We start from the raw sequence: 22,888 nt of genomic DNA, 5'->3' as shown, positions 1-22,888 counted from the left end.
GAGTGGGGATGGAGGGCAGCCTCCATAAGGAGAATCTTCGGTCACTGATCCCTCTCCTTTTGGGTTCTGGGGAAAAATCTCCAGTAGATTCTGAAATGTTCCTTTTCGGACTTTATCCCACAGACACTTTAGGCAGGAAGCGTGGGGGCGTCACTCCTGGGCATAGGTTTGCCACATGCTGCACAGGGTTTAAACCCCAGGGACCGAGGCATGCCCCGGTACCAGGAGGGGTGGGGGTGGGGGATGAGAAGAGGCAGGGGGGTACCCCCAAACGATATCTTATAGATCTGTACACTAACTACTGTCTAACTATTTACAGGACAAGTCTGAAGACTGATAAGAAAGAGACGCTTGCTGAAGCAAGAGAGAACGAGCATTCCGGCTAACCATCACAGGCAGTAAAAAAGAACTGAAGTGGCAGCAGATCAGCAGGGCCCTATATTTGATGCCATGGAGGCACGACTCTAGGGGGCACCTAAACCGACCCGATGGGTACTGTTTGGGGAAAAACCTTCCGGCTGTTGCGCATGTGGCACACTTAATTGGAATGGACATGCGCAATCACTTGAAGAACAACTACGTTTTCACCCCTAGAAAGGGTCTGTCTTGGTCAATGGCAAGACATATTAGCAGGGCAAAGTTTTCAGCACTATTGCTTGTACTGTTTGGTGGATAGCTAGCGACTAACAGTTACATTCTGTTAATCTGGCATTTTCCACAAATGCTAAAAATAATTATGTATTTAATTTAAAAAGGAAAAAGAATCTGGTAAAATGTGCCGTTTGCAAGGGCAAAAAAATGATGGGTGCAAGAAACCATGCAAGTAGCTGTGATATTCTTTTCAGTGCTACCCTATTGATCCTATGTTCAATGTGTACAAAAATAGTACTGAGCATCAGTGACTATGTGATACATCTTTCTATGGATGAAAATGTGTATTTTCCTTTTGCCAGTATTTTAATTTCCACAGAATATCCGGTCTAAACCCCTTGCCCATGCAGTTAAATGCCCATGTAAACCCTTGAATGTTATTACTCAGAAAATTTTTGCAAGCACTCACAATAGTTCACTGTGGTAGAGTTAGCAGTAACAAAGATATTGCAGATCTAATCTTCCATCGGTTAAGTTGTTTGAGCAACTAATAAACAATATCCTCTAACAACTGTTTTGCAGTTTACACTATTTTGAGCTGAAGTTAACTATAGACAATTTTCTTTTTAGAACTAACTTCAGCAAGAACAACAAAGTGTAGAATGTTGATGTATTCAAATAGAGTAAGCAATTAGGGCACTTTTAATTAAAATAATAACAGGCTAGATCACATGAAAATATTTTTTAGTTCTAAACTTAGATAAAAATGTCTATTAGAAGGATACAGCTGAAGTTCTCTAAAATTACTGCTTCCAGATGTTTAATAGAAGTGTGAAGTTTTGTGCTTCTTTCTAATTTAAAAGACACTGACACCCGTTCACACTCAAGTTTCAGAGTAACAGCTGTGTTAGTCTGTGTTCGCAAAAAGAAAAGGAGTATTTGTGGCACCTTAGAGACCAACCAATTTATTTGAGCATAAGCTTTCGTGAGCTACATAAGCTTTCGTGAGCTTATGCGCAAATAAACTGGTTAGTCTCTAAGGTGCCACAAGTACTCCTTTTCTATTCACACTCAAGTAATTAATAACATCCCCTGAGCTTTTTTCATGAGGTGTGTACAGAAGTTGTTAGAGGAAAAGCAACTAAGCAGTTTAAAGCTTTTGGCAACTTTTTATGGAACACCATTACATTAAAAAAAACACTATAGCATACAAAAATTAAATAGCTTCTTTCTGACCTTCTTGAGCAGTTGGCACCATCCAGGTTGTGGTAGCAGTGGCCTTTTTAACATTTTCCATCTCTGTTTCATCTGTGATGACTTCCAGGGCGCCAAATTCATTCACTCTGAACTGAAAAAACAAAGAAAAATGGGGTGAAATTCTGAAAAAAAAAAAAAAAAAAATTGACTGACACTCCCTTAAGGATTATTCTTCCATCCTTTTAGTTTCTTATAATGGTGCCCTTCATTGTATTATCTGAGTGCTCAGTGATACTGCTAATCCCCTAGCAACAGGAAAAGTGTATTTATTATGTCTCTGAAACACAATGCACATGGTTCTATAAAAGTTAATTTAAGCATTTTTCTCTATGTATATACTCACACACACACCATTTACAAATACATACAGAATAGTATGTATCCTAAACAAAAACAAAACAAAAAACAAAAAACCAATAGCAAAAATCTCAAGGAAAATTATCTTATTCTGCTTTTTTAGCTCTCCCTTCACTGGCAGTAAACCAGTGCTCTACCATGAAGCATTTTTGTCAAAGGCCTGAAAGTGACTGAGAAAATACAAGTATCTCACAGAATATTGTAATTTCAGCACCAACCAAAAGCTAATTGTTTCTCCAATGCAAATTGCATGTAAGCAAACATCTCAAAGCAATTTATGAACTGTCTAATTACCTACTATATGTAATATAACCATCAGCCAGGAACAAGGCTTAGCAATATCCCACATACTGTGCTTATACTAAATCACTGTGATTTATGTCCATCCTGCCTCCAGTAAGAAAGCATCCTCCAAATGCTTTATCAACTGCCATGCTAGCGGATGAGACTAATGTTCAGCTTTCCAGTTAATAAATAAGTCAGTACATCCAATGGGTTGCACAGGTGTAACTAAGGGCAGAATTTTGTTCATGATCTTCTATTTTAGCTGAAAGGATGCAAGTCACCTAGAGCTCAATCACACCTTATACGTGCTGGTACTGAGGTGTGCCAGAGGGATCTCCAGGACGAACTATGCCACAGAATCCCCTCACAAAGCTCCCTGGCATGGTGAAGAGGCACACCCACTGCAGCACTCCTTTGGCTGAAGGAGTGGGAGGTGGAGGATACTTCCACCTACCCACCCATCCATCCTTGCCACCCTGGCCTGATCTACCCCTCACATTCTTTAGTGTATTTTTGTGCCTCAGGAGACTCCAGAAGGGAATATTCAGCTCCTTGTATTGGGGCACCGCATCAAGGGAGTCTAAATGGGGTTTTTCACATTTAAAAGGGGACACCATCAAGGTTAGTAGACCTAAATTTAACTTACTTTGTTTTACTCACATCTGTTTGCAAAGTCCATGTAATTCTGTATACAGATTTTTTACCCTAGCCCCCATCACAAAAAGAAAGATCCAATGCTCTTGAGAGAGAAAAATGTCAACAGTCCAACAATTATGAGCAAGCCTTCAACAACATATGCAGTGCAAAAATTAACGTTTTGATTAAAAAAAAATCACTTTCAAAGTTTTCATAGGGTTAAACAACCATGAATAAAATATGACAGGTCACTAATTAGGAGCAAGCCAAAGCAGCAGCATCCAAAAGTTGCTAACATTTAAGAGCTCGTTAGTGACCTATATGAACCGAACTGGTAGTATCAGACCAGTGGACAGGTGCACAACATAAATAACACCACAGTTAATACTAGTTGGCAGTTTCAACAAAGGAGACCAGAACTAAATGGGGATGGAACCTGAATTACTGTCTCACCCCTAGAGGAGGTTCCTTCAGGTCAGAGTTAAGGTAAAGTGAAAGGGTTGTGAGAAAGTTTTCACCATCACTGCACATGCTATCTCTTTTCTGCATATAAATCAAGACTTTGGCTCGCATGGCTGTCAAATCAACAACTTTCAAGAACACTTTAATGCCCCAACCCAGGAAAAAAACTTAAGAACACATTTAAGTGCTTTGCTGAATGAGGGTCTAAATAAAGACTGATGAAACACTGTAAAAGCTTTTGAGCTGTTTGTCTGTCTGACTGATAGGTCCTTCTATAGTCCTCATAACTGTAGAATATGAGCATATTTATTGTTTCCAGAAAAGGTATGTAATCACAAAATTGCATTTGGAGAAATTCCAAACTCACATTTGCAGGAATTACATGTAAAACTGGCTACCATTTAACATGATCAATAAATCATAAAATGGTGTAATCTATTAATGAACCAATGTTAAATATGAAAACACTATTATCAAAGCCCACCAAATGGCAAGAAAATTAATTTTAAAAGGTATCTATTTAAAAAAATTCATATGAATCTCTCTTGGATTAAGACCCTGATGCAGAACATGAATCAGAGGCAATCTGCCCAATCAATGGATTACATATTAGAATATTTTAAATATGTCTTCTACACTTCTAAGGACATTCACCATTAGCTCACTGACCAGTCTGCCTAAAGATTGCTACATCTTACTAGTACCAGTGAAGATCAAATTAGTAAAGGGGTTACTATTGTTCTCCACTGGCTGCAGAAGTTACTTAAGAGCAGAGAGAGAAAAAGGGGGAAAACCTATAGTTAAAATACATTAAACAGAAAAAATAAAAAGGTACAGCGACTTTCAAGCAACAAATGTTCAACTTCAAAAAGAAATCACAACATAGAGCCAATAGTACCATCTACTGGGCAAGATTAGGATAATGAGGTTACAGTAATATATATAATTGGTACAATACCACTGAAAATACATGTGGGAGTAATGGACCAAATATTCTGGCCTGACATCGATGTAATCGAGGACTAACTCAACCAATGACAATGGAATGAAACTGGTCTAACACGGATGTTAGTGAGATCAGAATCCACAGTATATATTGCTTCTCCTACACAAGAGGTAACTAAAGTTAAAGTAAATGAGAGCTATGCTGGCAACATGTCAGGAGAGACTACACCTAGAATGCAAAAGACTTCTGGCCTGAGAGCACTAGGGCTCATGCTTAAAGTGAATGAATGGGACTACTCACGTGCTCAAGGTTAAGCATGTGTTTAAGTGTTTACAGGAGTGGTGCCCCAGTTTGAAGCATATTCCGGCAACTCTCCTCTTTTGTATGATGGTGCAACCCACAGACACCTTAGGTCCCACTATATTATAGAAAAATGTTATACCCAAAATTATTTGAAAGAATGTTATTTAGGCTGTAAAAGTTAGGAAATGCAAGAATTTGTTCATACATCCTTCTTTCTGCCTGTCTGTATGGATGCATTATGATTAAGGCTGCGTATCTGTCACTGACTTTCTGTGACCTCTGTGACTACAGCAGTGGCTGGTACTGGCTCAGTGGCTGCCCGAGCTGGGCAGTTTGGGTGTGTGGGAGGGGGCTCAGGCAGTGGGTTGGGGTGAAAGGCGGTTCTTACCTGGGGAGAGGGAGAGGGGGCTCCGCATGCACCACCCCCACCCCTTCCATTAGCTGCAGTTAGCGGACAATGGGAGCTGCAGAGCTGGCGCTTGTGGAGGGAGCAGCACGTGGAGTCCCCCTGGCCGCCCTTCCCCAAGGAGCTGCAGGGACACACCGGTTGGAGTCGGGTAGGGAGCCTGCCAGCCCCACCATCCCTCCCCCATTCCAGCACCAGTGGGGTCCTGGGTCAGGCGCTGCCCCCCCAGCACAGGTCCCATGCCACAGGCCGCCACCCCACACCTCTCCCACCAGCACCAACGGTGCTTTCTGATTACTGCCTGTGACCTGTCCATGACTTTTACTAAAAATACCTGACACTAAAACGTAGCCTTAATTATGATACAGTCTTTAATTACATTTCCACATACTACTTTTGCCACAGGACCCCTCCCTCATTCAGTGCACAGGACTGACAGTGCTCAGAAAATGAGGCAGCAGTTTGATATTTTTATACTCATCCTCCAAGTTAATGGTCCTTGCCTTATTTACTGCCTACTATCCAAAGCCTGCAATGAAAATGTATTCTTTCTTTAAATAATAAAAAAAATGCCTATACAAAGGCTTCAGATGCTCTAACGATTAGTATTATACAGCATAATGCTAGTAGCATTAAAACAATCTTTTAGGCAGGAATGCAACCATCCAGACACCTACAAAAAATATTTATTTATACCCCTTCATTGTTTTGGGAAGCATATCCTCAGCCATCTCCAAAACTCCGACCAAACAGGTGTCTTTTCCAATGTGCCCAGAAGATTCCCAAATCTGAGCTGTTTTGTCCAACTGGGCAGGAGGGATGCAAATTCCAGAATCCCAGAGCCGTCACAGACTGCTCTTTGCCAGTAGTCCTTTCTTTTATGATGAGCGTGATCCAGTTCAAGTGCCCCTGCTGACATCCCAGAAACCAATAGGCAACCAGTGGCACAATCCAGAGCATTGGTGACATATAGTCCAATATGTCTCAATAAGCAAGCTGCAATTTCATTCTCCAGATGCCTGTAAGGTGTGGCCTCGTGCAGTAATCTAACCTTGAGGTAACAAAGACATGGATAACAGTGACAAGGTCCACATCCTAAAGGGAAAGGTTGCACCTGCCTAAACAGACACATGTGGTAACAAGCTGACTGGTTTACCTCTAATATCATTGTTCAAGAGCAGCTATGGGTCTAGAATCACCCCTAAATTGCAACCCCTGCTCACCAATGGCAGATGCACTCCTTCAATCAAAGGGACTGATATTATCTCCTCCATCTCAGTCCCCCAACCCTCCGTCATCATGCCTGGGTTGTCCCTCAGCCAGCTCACTCCCATCCATGCCTTATCTCAACTATTCACATTTCTTCAGTCTTTTCAATCTTCTCCCTGATATTTGAGGGGTCCATATACATTAATGAATTTATCTCCACTGTGAGATCAGACAGCATTATTATACCCATTTTACAGATGGGGAAACTTGGGACAAAGATTTGCCTGAGGCTACACACTGAGTCAGTGGCACAGCCAGGACTAGAACTTCAGGCCTCCTGACTCTCAACCCCTTGCTCTTTCTTCCAGAGCACAATCCCATAGTGCCAGAGGTGTTGTGCAGCCACAGCTCCCACTGACTTCAGTTACAATTGTTAGAGCTCAAGATTTCTGCCCACCAGGTCCTACATGTCTAATGTTCAGAACCCTCACTCAGCATCACATAGGAAGGCTGTGGTAGGAACAGGGGTAGGACTATACTTTCCTGTGTGGCATTCACCTGTCTTAACCAGAAGACCATTCTTTTTCTTCCTGCAGTTCCCCGCCTTGTTCCTTACAAACCTTCCACCATCTAAAGCAAATGAGACAGGGAAATAGCTCCCTTCAGTAAACAACCCTGATTCAGCCCAAAGAACTATCCATTCGGTGCACTGAATGAGACTAGGGTCCCATGGAAAAACTACTATGTGATCATGTAATTAACGACTGTATCATAATGCATATACATAAATGGGCTGAATTAAGATTTCACAGGTGTGGCAGAGCTCCGACCTTGTCCCTGTGGGTCCTGTGTTTCCAGGCGGTTTATACTAACTTCAGAGGCTCACTGTGACCCTCCACGTAGCCCTGGTACAGTTTACTGAGCCCTTTTCATCATAAGCCAGCAAGGAGGTTGGTGAGAGAACTCCCACAGTCTCTGTTGTCCCTACGGGCTTATTCCAGAACAGTTTAGCCTCCTGTCCTGACAGAGGCCTGTCTTCCCCTCCCAGGAGGTGTTTCTGTAGTGGCGGGTTAGGGGGAACCCGGGCCCGCCCTCTACTCTGAGTTCCGGCCCTGGGACCCTAATGGCAGCAGCTGTTGGCAGCCGACCTTTCACTGCCAGAGTTGCTACATTTCCCTGGGCCACTTCCCCACAGCTCCCCCGCTTCTCTCTCTTAACACCTTCTTCACTTTTACCTTAGGGCTCTCTTCCCAGTGGCTTAAGGGTGTCTTCATTACCCAGGCCTTCAGCCGCACTTCCTCTCCTCTGGCTCCCTGGCTCTCCTTGGCCTGACTGGTGTGAGCCCTTTTATAGTATCAGAGGGGCCTTAATTAGAGTCAGTTATTCACATTAGCCTAACAGCTTCAACTGACTCTTTGCAGGCTAATTGGAGTCATGTGTCCACTCTAGCCTTCAGCAGCCCCTGCTCTGGTCAGTCAGGGAACAGAAAACTGCTTATCCAATGGCCACTATATCTGCCTTCTACTACTCTGCTGTACCCAACTGGCCTGGGTCACAGCAACCGAAATTCTGGCACTCTCCTAACTTTTGAGTGCTTGCTTTGCAACAAAATACAATTATTTTAATAGAGAGAGTTTATTTCCTGTTTTTTAAAGGGAAATTGTAAAAACAAATTCTATTATGTACAGGTTTGAATCCTGAACCTCTGGCAATGGAGCACAGCTTGAGCTAAAGGACTAACTACATTAGCTGGCAGGAAAAGATTGTTATCCTGAGTGGGGAGAGAACGGGCCACATGCTGGGGCTGAAGGATGGCTGAGGGGAGACCATTCTGGCTTTCTCTCTCTCCCCTCTCCCTGAGGAAGTACAGGAAGCTCCTTTTCCATGTACTGCCCGCATGTTGTGGGGATAGACCACCAGGGCCCTGTGCAGGGTCGAGGGATGGAAGTTTTCAGCTGGGAAGGAGCCTGACCCAGCTCGCTCTTTCCCTCATTCCAAAGAGACTATCTGCTGTCAAGATTCCAAGCGCAGCGTGTGCTGCTCCTGCAGCAGCAGCATGATCCCTGCCTTAGTAACTGAACACTAAAGTTCTAATCTATCATGGCATGCCTTTAACATTTTGCAGACAATGCATGGGACAAAAGAGAAATTGTGATTTTCTAAATTTTATCTCTCTGTAAAACTTGTATCCAATTTCATGGGACCAAAAAAAAAAAAAGTGGGGTGGGAGGGCACTTCTCTGGCCTGTAAGCCTAACTTCAATACCAGACAAATTAGTTGAAACTATAGTAAATAACAGAATTATCAGACACATAGATAAACAATATGTTCGGGAAGAATGAACATGGCTTCTGTAAAGGGAAGTCATGCCTCACCAATCTATTAGAAATCTTGGAGGGTGTCAACAAGAACGTGGACATGGTTGATCCAGTCAATATTGTGTACTTGGACTTTCAAAAAAACCTTTGATGATGTCCCTCAACAAACGCTTGAAAGAAAACTAAGCAGTCATGGGATAAGAAGGAAGGTCCTCTCATGGATCAGTAACTGGTTAAAAGACTGGAAACAAAGAATAGAAATAGTTAGTTAGTTTTCACAACAGAGAAAGGTAAATAGCAGTGTCCCCCAAGGATCTATAGTGGGCCCTATGCTATTCAACATATTCATAAATTATCTGAAAAAGGGGGTGAACAGTGAGGTGGCAAAATTACTCACAAAAGTTAAGTCCAAAGCTGACTGCGGACAGTTACAAAGGGATCTCTCACTAAACTGGGTGACTGAGCAAGAAAATGGCAGATGAAATACAATGCTGATAAGTGCAAAATAATGCACATTGGAAAAAATAATCTCAATTTTACATACAAAATGATGGGGTCTACATTAGCTGTTACCACTTAAAGAAATTGTGGCTAGCTCTCTGAAAACTTCCACTCAATGTAAGGCAGCAGTCAAAAAGGTAACAGAATATTAGGCACCATTAGGAAAGGGATAGATAATAAGGCAGTAAATATTATAATGCCATTATATAAATCCATGCTATGCCAGCACCTTGAATATTGCATGCAATTCTGGTTGCGGCATCTAAAAAAAAAAAATACATATATTAGAATTGGAAAAGGTAAAAAAAAAAAAAAAAGGGCAACAAAAATTATTAGGGGTCGGATCAGCCTCCATATGAGGAGAGATTAAAAAATGGGACTGTTAAAATTAGAGAAGAGACGATGGGGGTCACATGGTACCCAGGAGGAAAATAACTGCCAAGTCCGGAATCTCCTCATTCCCAACATATCAAATTCGCCTCTAATAATAACTTTCCTAGCAAACTGGCAATAAGGTTCTGTCATAGAAATTTAAATTAATCCCCTGGATAAACTTCAAACTGCTGAATATAGATTCCAATGAAAAAATGAGAGGCAACAAGAGCCCTAAGCCTGAATCACCTAAGCAGATGAAAGGGGAGACCCCAAGGCCACAGCAGAACCTAGCCCAGGATACTGCAGCACTGAAAGAAATATTCACAAACCAACTGGACTCAATCTCAAATGATATTTGTGACCTCTCTATATGATGTGAAATCCCAAATGGCTCACTTAGAAAATGAGCTACAAAAGACTGCCACTGAAGCTAGTGCATTTAAAGCAACTGTCTCTTTAAAATTAAGACCAAACTGGAAGAAAAACAGGATGACTAGAAAAAAAGACCTTGAAGGAACCTTCATCTATTGGCTTTGCTTAGGGTCTAAAAGAGAAAGATATTATCAGTTTTCTTCAGAACTGAGTCCCCGACATATTTAAATTGGACCCTCAACTGCCCCATTAGATATTGAAAGGGCCTACTGAATGCCTGGTACTAAAAGACAGGAGTCTGTTTCAATGAAAACCTTTGAAAGAATAGCAGACAGCTGATTACAAAATGTTTTGTAAAAATCTACTGGAAAGTCATCCATCCAAGGGGCATTGCTGGAATTCGTATTTTTAATAGCCTGTTCGATCTCATACGTTGAGAAAGTTTTGTCCATAAATAACACTTGTTCAGAAGACAGGGTATTAAAAGGCGGGCCTTCGGTGAAATGATCAAATTTATTAGTCAGATTGGACATCCGATTTATATAAAGCTTGACAGAATTGCCTAAATATTATTTATATCTATTGGTTCAAGGATGGGACTCCCATCTTCTTGTAATAAGTAAGATATATTATTGTTGGCTAGTTCCATTTTAAGTCTTCTGGAAAGTAGTTTACCTACTTTATCTCCCCATTCATAATCTCTTTGTTTAACCCTACTGGGTATTAATTCAACTTGGCCGAGTAAGCATTCATTATATTTATATTTGGCGTTGATTAGATTTGACCTATGAGGTTTTTGTTATTTGGGTCAGTCTTGTGCACTCTCTCCAACTCATCTATTTTCTTGGCCAGAGTCTAGTAACTTGAGTCTCTCTCTCTCCCCTTTTGGAAGGCATACTTTATGCACTGACCCCTTATAGAAGCTTTCAGAGCATCCCAAAAGATGGCATCTTAGGTATGTGAGTGATCATTTCCTTGTATGAAATTAGAGTTGACTGACATGCAATGAAATTTTGCATTGTTTAGTATCTTTCACCTAGAACAGTGGTTCTCAGCCTGTTTCTTTCTGAGCACCCCCCACAACATGCTATAAAAACTCCACAGTCTACCTGTGCCACAACAACTGATTTTCTGCATATAAAATCCACGGCTGGCGTTATGAGGTAGGGGCTTCAGTTTTCTGCCCTGAGCCCCTGCGAGTCTAATGCTGGCCCTGCGTGGCAGAGCCCCTGAAACCTCCTCACCGCCTCCCAAGGCCCCTGTTGAGAACCACTGACCTAGAAGACATTAATAAGGTGTAATCAGTGTCTATAGTAAGCAGAATTGGAGCATGATCTGAAATTAATATAGTATCAATAGTTGCTTCTAGGCATGCTGGAATCAGTTCTAAACACACAAGAAAAAAGTCAATTCTGGAGAAAGATGAATGTACCGTAGAGAAATATTTATAGTCATGGTCCTTGGGGTGTCTCAGACTCCATATATCTTTTAAAACAATTCATTCATTCAATAATGAGGGCTGGCCTATTGTGCTTTGAGAGCTGAGTCTCATGTAATTGGATTTGTACAGATGTCTGTCTAGTGTAGTACTGCAGTCGTTTCCCTGTTCGTGTAGGTAAGCAGCCACTACCATGAAGGCTTTGGAGAATACTTGGAGGAACTGTAGAAAGTCCAAAGGGTAGTACTCTGTATTGGTAATGATCAGTCCCCATGATGAATCTGAGGAACCGTCTGTGAGCAGGGTGTAGGACGTGAAAATACACGTCTTGGAGGTCAAGGACTAAGAACCAGTCCCTCTGTTCCAGTGCTGGGATAACGGTTGGTAGTGTAACCATCTTGTAGCGTTGTAGTTTGATGAACTTGTTGAAGTTTTATTGGTCTCAGATGGGTCTCCACCTGCCAGATTTCTTTTGGGTCAAAAAATAATGGGAATAAAAACCCTTCCATCTGTGTTGGGATGGGACTGATTCTCTGGCTCCCAGCTGCAGAAGGTGCTTTATTTATTCTCATAGAAGGTTTTCATGAGAAGGGTCCCTGAAGAGGGACAGGGAGGAAGTTGGGTGGGATGGGATCGATAGGAATGGGATGAAATATCCTTTGTTCATGATTTCTAGGACCTATTTGTCCAAAGTGATATGCCGCCAGGATGGATAGAAAAGGGCTGAGCAGTCGTCAAACTGGTGGGTTGATGAGCATGGTTGCAGTGACCAGAACGGGGCAGACTTCTCAGGGCCTTGAACAAACCTTCAAAATTGTTTGGATGTGGGTGTGTGAAAGGTAGCCCCTTGAGGCATCAATTGTCTTAGCTTCATATGGAGCCTGTGTTGTGTTCATTGTGGGTCGTACTGTCAATGAGGAGTGAAAGGTGGAGGTAGGGACCTTGGGACAGGTTGGTATTTCCCCAGACATCTCTTTGGTGCTGGCGTATATATGCTGAGAGAGCAGAGAGTTGTTGAGAGTCCTTTAGGGAATGTAGGGAGAGTTGGTTTAATCTCCTCCAGATCTTTTTCCTGTTCTTCTACTGGTAGTGAATCAGCCTCTGGTGGTCAAGAGACGGAGGAGGATGGTGAGTGCGGATGTCTCCAGCTCTGTTCTTTGGAAGGCTTTGGAAAATGTGCTCTGTATATAGCCCAGTATGGCCCGATGAGGGGATTGGTGCGTGGGGTTGCATCCATGGGGATCCATACCAGGTCCCTGATTCGGTCCCAGTTTCCAAGCAGCGAGGACATGCAGAGAATGCTCTTTGGGTACGTCCCAAATATAAGGATGGGACGGAGTATTCCTCTTCCTCACTGGGGAAGGGTGAGTAGTGCTGTGACACTGGAGAAGAGACGTGAGATGGAGAGCTCGTGTCGGAGTAGCGGCAACTCAGGCATGTCAGATACCATCAGATCTTTTGGGTAACTGAACTCCTGTGGAGAAGAGAGAAACATCATCGCCACTGGCGGTTGTGTCGGTGCTGGGGTGAGGGGGACTGCATTCCCTGGAACAGCCAGCAGATCGAATAGGTTTACTCGGCGCCGAAGGCTAATCCAGTCCTGAGGGTCTCCTCGGTGCCAGTATTCACATCAGTGCCGATGGCTTGCTTAGTGCTGCGAATTTACTTGGTGCCGCTACAGATGTCGTACCAATAGAGATGTCAGTGTTGAAGCGCCTGAACTTGATTTGGCTGGGGCAGTCGGTACAGTTTTTGAACGTCCCGCACTGTGCTCCTCTGTGTCAAGAGACAGTGCAGTCGCGTTTCGGCCTGCCCATTTAGGGTCCTTAGACCTCTCCTTAGCTCCGGTACCAGAGGTACTCAGACGGTCACAGAAGCTATGTCTCACCCCTGAAAATGTTGAGGGTATTGAATTCACAGTGGATGGTGTTCTGCCAGACTGTTCCTTCGAGGGCAAGGTGGTGGCCCGTTTCTTCCCGTCTGAATGGGAAACAGGATTTTCTCTTGGAAGGATGCAGCGAGTGAGGGTCAGTTGATGATCTAGCTAAGCATGAGCACCGCGTGGGCAAAGTATCTGGCCTCGGGTCCGAGGCTGGCCTCAAGGACCTCTCCGGTTTGGAAGGGCAGGAAGCGGAAAAATGTATTCTAAGCTAAGAACTAATGGGGAGGGAAGTACGAGGGATTTTTTTTTTTTTTTTTTTAAGGGGAAGAGGACATTTAAAGGAAAGGAGTAACTATTCAGGTAAACAGGTCAGGGTACTATCTTAGGGCTCAGAGGATAGAAGAGGTCTGCTCCAGATTCTGTCCCAGACCAAAGATGGTTAAGAAGGAACCAAGGGCAGTTGGACCACTCAGCCTATAGATGCCACTCATGGCACAAGACAAGGAGGAGCACATGTGCAGTCCAATGGGCACTGCTACCAAAGATCACCGATCCTAGTTGCAGGGGGTGCTGCCGCACCTATAGTGGAGCACCTGTATGGATGTTACTCAAAGAAGAATTTATAGGTGACTTAATCCTTAGCAATACCCTCTCAATCTCAGTCAAAGAAAAATGGGGGAAAAAAACTTAACCTTAATATCTCAATAGAAACTTGGGAGGATATCTGGCTTACTGTGAAAGATACTTCAAGTTCTTCATCCTTGCAATTCTTCCAGAATAAGATATTAAACAGGTATTACTGGACTTTACAACATTTGCTTAAGGCTAGATTGGCAACACACAGCAAATGCTAGAGATGCAAATAGTCACACGCCAACGTTCTGCACATCCTCTATACCTATCAAAAACGTATGTGTTCTGGAACACCTTATTCTGTGCTGTCTCGAAAACTTAAGTGTCGCTATCTTTCCTTCTCCAAACTTGTGTGTTTTATGGGTGCCAGATAAATTGGTATTACCAGTTAACATTAAGAAATAGATTGCAGTACTATTTTAGCAGCCAAAAGAGTTACTTTGAGAAAAGAGAAATCTGCAATTCGTCCCTCATACACAGACTGGCTTAGTGAGCTCTCTACAATTGCATTAATGGAAAAAATGACCACTTGGAAAAAATACGAGTAGGGCCCTACCAAACTCATGGTCCATTTTGGCCAATTTCACAGTCATAGGATTTTAAACATTGTAAATTTAATGATTTCAACTATTTTAATCTGAAATTTCATTGTATTGTAATTGTAGGGGTCCTGACAGGAGCTGGGGGGGGGGGGGGTCGCAAGGTTATTGTAGGGAGGGTTGGCGGTACTGCTACCCATACATCTATGCTGCTGCAGGCAGTGGTGCTGCTTTCAGAGTTGGGCAGCTGGAGAGTGGCAGCTGCTGACCGGGAGCCTAGCTCTGAAGGCAGAACCACCAGTAGCAGCAGCGCAGAAGTAATGATCGCATGGTATGGTATTGCTACCCTTACTTCTGCACTGCTGCCTGCAGAGCTGGGTGCTCAGTCAGCAGTCACCACTCTCTGGCCACCCAGCTCCGAAAGCTGCAGCGCAGAATTAAGGGTGGCATGGTATGGTATTGCCACTCTTACTTCTGCACTGCTGCTGGGGGGCATTGCCTTCAGACCTGGGTGCTAGGCCAACAGCCACCACTCTCTGGCCACCCAACTCTGAAGGCAGCGCAGAAGTGAAGGTGGCAATACCATACCCCCCCCGCAACTCCCTTTTGGGTCAGGACCCCCAATTTGAGAAACACTGCCGCCCGCCCCCCCCCCCCCCATGAAATCTGTATAGTAGAAGGTAAAAGCACACAAAAGACCCAATTTCATGGGGGGAGACCAGATTGCACGGTCTGTAACGCGTTTTTCATGGTTGTGAATTTGGTAGGGCCCTAAATATGAGGATGTCAAATCACACATGAAACTATTACATACTTTTGCAACTTAGTACATATTAATGCCCAATACACATAGGTTATATTCTCACTCATTTATCTATTTAGTCACCAATAATAGATGCCCTGCATGACCTCTATGGGTTCAGGATTTGTTTGTATTTTTTCCCTAGGTTTTGCAAATAATGAACGTTGAATTTTGTTATTTCCATTTCATGCATGTATTTATATGTTTTGTTTCATTATGTGTTTGTACTTTACATAAAAACTATAAAATAAAGTTTCCAAAAAAAGAAAAGAGATGACTGAGAGGGCATATGACAGAGGTCTATAAAATCATGAATAGTATAGAGAAACTGAAGAGGGAAGTATTATTTACCCTTCATATAACACAAGAATTAGGGGTCTCACAATGAAATTAATAGGCAACAGGTTTAAAACAAACAAAAGGAAGTATTTCTTCACACAACTGTCAACCTGTGGAACTCACTGCCCTGGGATTCTGTAAAGGCTAAAAGTACAAGTAGGTTCAAAAAAGAATAAGATAAATTCATGAAGGTCATTCATCAATGGCTAATAGGGATGCAACCCCCTGCTCCTGATGTCGCTAAACCTCCAACTGCAGAAACCTGGGACTGGATGACAGGGGATGGATCACTCCACACTTGCCCTGTTCTGTTCATTCCTTCTGACACATCTGGCATTGGCCACTGTCAGAAGACAGGATACTGGCTAGATGGACCATTGGTCTGACCCACTATGTTCTCATGTACTTCAGTACTCAAGGAGAACAGTTTTAATGATCATAAGCTCCACTGTGGCTGCACACACCCTACACTCAGAGTTACCTCCTTTAAAACTTAGCTGGGAGTATCCCACATCACTCTAATTAACTGACCACACTCTAGTGTTTATGTCCGGTATAATTTTTGTTTGTTCTACTGGACTAACCCTTGTATATTTTCAGGGTGATTTTTTTTTTTTTTTTTTTTTTTTTTTGGTAAATACCACATTTATTTGTTCCTTTTTGTTTGGTTTAATTGCCATTTGTTAGCTGGACGTAGTGACCTCAAGTAGTATCCCTGCAGTATATCACAGTTCATTTTGGAAACACAATAGTTAAATAAAGAAACTTAAAGCACTCCATAAATCTTCAGTCACTCCAGCAGGAAGAAATTTTAAATTATTACAGCTTTTCCAATTGATGAAAGCACTTAAATCTTGAAGTGATGGTGTTTCTGTGTGCGTTTAACAAACGGTGATTTTTTTAAAAAAAGGCATTTATACACGCTCTTCACTTCAGAAGTTAACAGCTCTTCAACCCTGCCTAGCGCAGAGCAATTGGAAAGCATTGAAGCGTTTCAGATCTGCACATGCTACTTAGTCTACTGAAGAGAAGAGTTATAAACTTCAGCGTTACACGCCGTGCGTCTAAAATACCAGAGTTCCAGTGTGTTTACTTCATTAAAACTATCTGTACTAAAATACAGTAGAAGGATCTTCGCTATATTACTCTCAAATCTTCCTTTTCAAATGTCAAACTACTTAACTACAATTTATAGTTTTCTCTGTTCTCTGAATAATACTAATTATCTACATTTCTAGCATTTATACCTTTTATAATAATTATTTTTTGGCATTCATTTAGCACATTGCATGTTCAAAGCATTGTATAGATTTTAACTAACATTATATTTTGTGAGCTATGTGTATCAAAATATATTTCTATAGCATGTTCTGTCCGAAGATCTCAAAATAGTTAACAAACAATAATTAAGCTTCACAACATCTCTATGATGTTGTATTCTCACCATTTCATAAATGTAGGAACTGAGGAATGGATAAAAAGTCTGCTGCAGAGCTGGGAATAGAAGTCATAGCACCCAACTCCCATCCCTATATTTGAGTCAGAAGACCATGCTTCAGTTACTCAGGACAAAATGGTATCTCTTTCTGTGCTTTCAAAAATCTCTATTTCACAGTGAACAACAAGAGAATGTCTGTAATGAGTGCGGGACAAATACTGAGAAAAACGTTATTTACAAACATTCGGGAATTCTAATCACATTTCAATTTGACCACACTCAAGACTTTTTGAACATTTATATAAGCAATTTTTGTTCACTTGTATTCATGTAAATGCAATGGTTCGTGTAAAAATATGCTTGCTCCTGCAAGAACACGTATTTGTGCTAGAAGTGTGTGCCTTAACGTCTTTTACTGGTGGGACTGGGTATGAATATAGCAGAGAAAGAGCAAGGACAGAAAATGATTTATTTTAAAAACAGACAAATGCATCATCTGATCAGAGAACTCAAATACCATATGACCTAGGTGACCAAAAACAAAGCTCAAAGAGATACTGAATATTCAAAACAATACTCACAGTTTACGAACATTACACAAGAATATTTGAACAATTTTGAATAACCAACAAATCTGAAAGAGGCATGACATGCTCACAGACAATTTCCAAACAGATAAAAGGGTTAATTCAAACAACAAATTGTTTGCTGTGAATAGTTCTACTGTTATTTATTACTATTTTTTGTGGTAACCCCTAGCAGCCCCAATCTATGACTAATCTGTAAGGAATATGAGCACTAGTTTTGTGTTTTTTTCAACAAGAAATTTTCACAGGATTTTGCCATTATATTTCAATGTAAATATCTAGTGTTTTATATCCTGTGTGGAATTAATCTGTTTTTCATGTATGAAGAATCATTTTTCTGGTTTATCACTTTTACCACTTCACCCCCTTCTCTGAATCCCTCCACTGGGCTCCCTCTTTCCCACTGCGCAAGCCCAGACTACTTGTCTCCACTTTTAAGGTTGTGCACTGACTATCCCCACTCTACGATCCTTTATGTTCTAGTCAGCTGGTGAGCCCTGCCTTTGCTCTGCCAACACTATCAGTCCATCTGTCAACTTTTCCAGCATATACTTTTATGCTTTCTGCCATGCAACCTATTATGTATGGGAGGAGCTCCCTCTTAAAAAAAAAAAAAACAAAAAAACAGAGTCCCTACAATATCTTCTTTCTTAAAAACTACCTGTGCTGTGATTCCTTTAAAACACAAAAGAACAGTTAGGCAGTTGGTAGGCTATAATCACTGCTAATATAATGAACATAGTGTTACCTTGTGCTCCCCTGCCCATTTGCCATATCCACCTGTTCCCTTTCATCGTATAGTTAGATTGCAAGTTCTTTAGGGCAGGCACCATCTATTTATTGTATTCACAGATTCCAAGGTCAGAAGGGACAACTGTAATCATCTAGTTTGACTTCTTGTATGACACAGGCCACAGAACTTCCCAAAAATAATTACTGTTTGAAGTGGAGAAGGTTTTTTAAAAAAATCCCAATCTTGATTTAAAACTCAGAAAATGCAGAAATTAATCCATCCAAGATGAGCAACACAGAATTAAAGAAACTATAAGTTTCAGAAGGTGAACAGCTTTTATTTTTTCCTTTTACATTTTTTCCCCCATAGGAACTGCAATAGTGGATAAGACCAATGGCCTTGTAGTAACCTGGCCAGCAAAAGAGGCATCAGTGTAAGGAACAAGACTTTGCAACAAGCAGCTATGGAATACCCTGCTTACCAGGAAAGTTTCTTCCTAACCATCACTACTTAGAGGCTGGCTTATGCCCTAAAGCATAAATGTTTATATTCCATCCAAAACTTGTTTTTAAATCCTTACTCTAATTCTAGATGTACTTGTTATCCACATAAACATCCAATCTGTTTATGAAATCTTCCAAACTCTTGGCCTCCATGAGATCATGTGACAATGCGTTCCTCCAAGCTAATAGTGCACTCTGTGAAAATGTATTTTCTTTCATCAGTTTTACATTTTCTGCCTTTCATTTCAGTTTCATTTAACATTCCTTTGTTCTTATATTATGAGAATGGATTAATAGATTTGCCTAATCTACCTTCTCTATTCCATTCAGTATTTTGTATACCTTTATTCTGTTCCCTCTTACTTGTCTCTTCTCTAAAGCCCAGATTCAGGAAAGCATCCCTATTCATCAAGCATATAAGCACATGCTTAAATCCAATTAAAGTCTAGGGAACTTAAGTATATGTTTAAATTTAAAGTTCATGCTTTCTTGAATAAGGATATACTTAAGCATATACTTAGTGCATACCTGACTTGGGACCTCAGGTATCAGACCCAATCTTTTCAATCACTCTTCACATGGAAGTTTTTCTATGCCTCTAATAATGTTGTTGCCCATTTTTGAGCCACCTCTGTTTCTGCCACAGTGGATAAAAATCAATTATTTATTTTAAAACTATTAAAGCAGATTATTTTATTGAAATAGGATTTTTTTAATTTAAATTCAATTAAATAACCTTATTTAAAATTAAATCTGAAATTAACAACCTATGTTAAGCCCTTTACTTACTACAATGTATTTAAATAATTTAAATTAAATACAAAAATAATATTAAGCAGTACATGTTTGCTGTCAAGTTTTAAAGAAAATCAAACCACCGACCACATGGAAATCACTGGCTAAGCACCTGGAACTTAAGTTTGTTGAAGTGCTGAACCAGTTTTTGACAGCAAGACCCTTCTCTGCTGGTGCAGAGAGAATATTTTCTTTATTTCAGTTAATTCAACTAGTTCAGTTAAATGACTAGTTCATTCAAACTTAATAAACCAGTTGGAAGTTTAAAAAAGAAAAAAAAACAAAAACAAACAAAAAAAAACACAGGAAGGCTTGTTTTCCTCTTCCAATCTATGAATAAAAACTAGGTGAAAGAGGGTAAATTCTACTAGTTCTAAAAACTTGAAGGACATGATAATCAGAAACAATCAGTTCAATTTACTAATTACAGGCAATACCTTCTTTGTTTAATAAATTAGTTTTAAATGCAAAACATGTTTTAATAAACTTTTTGATAAAAAATTTCTTCGGTATCTAGCATATTTAAGGTAGTTCTATTTAATAATTTTTAAAAGCTGTTTTTGTGCACTATTAAATTTGAATTTCCAATAAAAAATAAATGAATAATCTAGTAAACAGGAAATGCATCATTCACCACTTTCTAACATAAAAATTAAGAATCTGAATAAATGTAAGGTAAACTATATAACTGCTTAAAAACGTGTACAGATGTAGTGCATCCTCCTGGTTAGCAGAAAGAAGCATCAAATTTAGTGTAAAGGCTATATTTAGTTGCCAATCAACATACTTTGGTTGGTAACTATTAATGAAATCAACCTCTCTCTAGGAAAATAACTAAAAAGTACAAATGTAAGACTCAATTATAATCTATGATTTAAAATCAAGGCTTCCTGCTTGCTGATTTAAATCATTTTTAAGATTGGTGATCTAACTCACTTTCAAAGCAATCCACCCTCATTTCTGCTCTCTCTTGTGTGAAATAAGGTGACTAGAGCTAATCACAGTACTCCAGCTAAGGGTATACCACTGATTTATACAATGGCATTGCAATATGTTCAGTCCATCCTATACCTTAGGCATTCCAAAATATTATTTTAATGTAATGTAGTCAAAAAGATATTTATAATATATTTACCCTAAATCTTAAACCCATTTCCCACTTTCTAGGGCACTTCATTCCAACAACACAATCTTAAAGCACCAGTGGACATACAGTTCTTTAACCCAGAGCCATTTATAAATGAATATCTGAGACCCTCTTTAAAAAATATACTATAAAAACACCTCACCAATGTCGGTCTGAGTGGAATTACATAAAAAATTATATTTTCATTAATAAGAACTTTGTGAAAAAGGGTCTCCGATATAATAGCCATATCTTTTGTTAAACAGCTGAAGGCCTTCTGCAAGCAGGCTTGAAAGCCTAAAGAGAAAAACCAGAACTACTAGATATAAAATGTATATTTGATTTTTTTTTAACTTTAGTATTTCAGAATATTTAAAATATTACTTATCATTACATCCTAGTAAACATGCAGTCATGATCTATACTTTGGAAGAGAGAAAACAAAAGTATTATTCAAATTTCTAAAATGTCCTAACAATCAGAAGCATTCATTTGATACCCCTACTGGGGTGAATTTCCCCATTTATGTGCATCTTTCATACAATAGAATAGAGAAAGACATCGGCTACAACAACACTGCAAACAACAATAGATTTAAAATCGACAGTACCATTTTAAAGTTGATTGTTCAGCCTTAGCTTTTGAGACTTACTGACTTTTGGGCACTTGAACTCTGGCTTAGAGTTGTACTCCTGCTTATCCTGTGTATATGTGACAGGTGCCATTTTAACAGACACCAGGGATTAAACCAGGGACCTCTAGAGCTAAAAGCATGAGTTTCTACAGTTTCAGCTTAAATAGCCTTTAGCTGAGGGCTGTAACAGACTCTCATCCTCTGTGAACCAGGCACAGAGAGGAACACAACACCCACCTAGCAGTGGGTGACACATATTCCCCGTCTTCCCTATGCATTTATACAGTTTTTATTACAGTCTTTTAAAAACACCTGATATTATCTTACCTTCAGGTCACTTCCTGGCAGAGTACCTATGCCATCCTTCCAGTCCATAACACTAAATACATCAAACTCTTGGCCACTTGCACTTGAGGCAGATTCATTCATGATGCATGCACTGGAAAAAATAAATGAGAAAACATTTTCAGATAAAACCTAACTCCAAGTTGATGTTTCATTCATGGACATTTCTTCAAGCTCACTTTACACAATGAATATCAAATTGTCCTTCCACTCACATCCAGAACACACATAACTTACTTTTGTGGCATTAGCTCATATTTTCTGTACCTTGATAAAGCAAGGTGCCTATCTTTTGTAATCCTTTTAAAAAAAAAACACTAGCAGTCCATCCGCCATTCATTAATGGGGATAGGCTGGAGAGAAGATAAATCAGAAAATTCAAATTGCACACAGGCTTACATGAGAAAATCATATTTTTTATACATGGAGGAAGCAAGAAACAAATACAAGTATATATGTTAAGTACTGATTAAGAGAGCTAGCTTTTCTTTATAGCTGGTAATATGCTTAGGTGAGTTTCTTATCCAACTCCAAATTAAACCTCACTTCTAGAGTACAAAATAGTGTTTTCTGGCTGACGCAGAATAAAAGAAATCCTTCAAATATTCTTTACCCCGGGCATGAAGTTGCACATAATGTATATAATACTTTATGCAAACATCTTCTTAAATATATATTTATATACACACACACACGGAGAGTTGTTGTTTTACTAGATCTCCTTTTGCTTCATTGAAGCAAACCCAGAAGAAAAAGGAACTGTTTACCCTTACAAATAATGGATTTCAATGGCATTTGCTGCTATAGAAGTCTCTCTTAAATCAGTTACACAAGCAATAATAGTTATACAGCACTTGTCACTTTCCCCGGTTGTGATCGAATCCCCCTTGCAATCATGAAAGGGTCATCAGTTACACTGAACTGCAAAATCTCTAGCAGCCATTTGTCAAGAAAGGCTAGTAACTCTTCACCTGCCTCATATTCTTGTAAACCCAAGAATCTTCAAATTATGGGACTGCACTTGATTTTCTATTTGTTCAATGTGAAACCAGAGTAAACTATTCTTTTTCTAAAAA

The 22,888-nt window shown here is 40.3% G+C and overlaps 1 protein-coding gene across 3 annotated transcripts in view; it reads right to left on the bottom strand.

Annotated features, from left to right (window-relative positions):
• Positions 1 to 22,888, bottom strand: part of L3MBTL3 (L3MBTL histone methyl-lysine binding protein 3) — a 148,964-nt gene that overhangs the window by 116,634 nt on the left and 9,442 nt on the right. For all 3 annotated transcript variants that reach the window (XM_074948407.1, XM_074948406.1, XM_074948408.1), the window contains exons 2-3: positions 21,795 to 21,906; positions 1,828 to 1,939 (exon numbers count right to left, since the gene is read on the bottom strand). In XM_074948407.1, coding sequence (XP_074804508.1) covers positions 1,828 to 1,939; positions 21,795 to 21,896 — 214 coding nt within the window. In that variant the 5' untranslated portion in view covers positions 21,897 to 21,906. The remainder of the gene's footprint in view (positions 1 to 1,827; positions 1,940 to 21,794; positions 21,907 to 22,888) is intronic.

The sequence above is a fragment of the Natator depressus genome, chromosome 3 (assembly GCF_965152275.1).
Source record: "Natator depressus isolate rNatDep1 chromosome 3, rNatDep2.hap1, whole genome shotgun sequence".
In the NCBI taxonomy this organism is placed as follows: Eukaryota; Metazoa; Chordata; order Testudines; family Cheloniidae; genus Natator; species Natator depressus.
The sequence above is the reverse complement of the archived record's forward strand: the minus strand, read 5'-3'. Positions and strand labels throughout refer to the sequence as shown.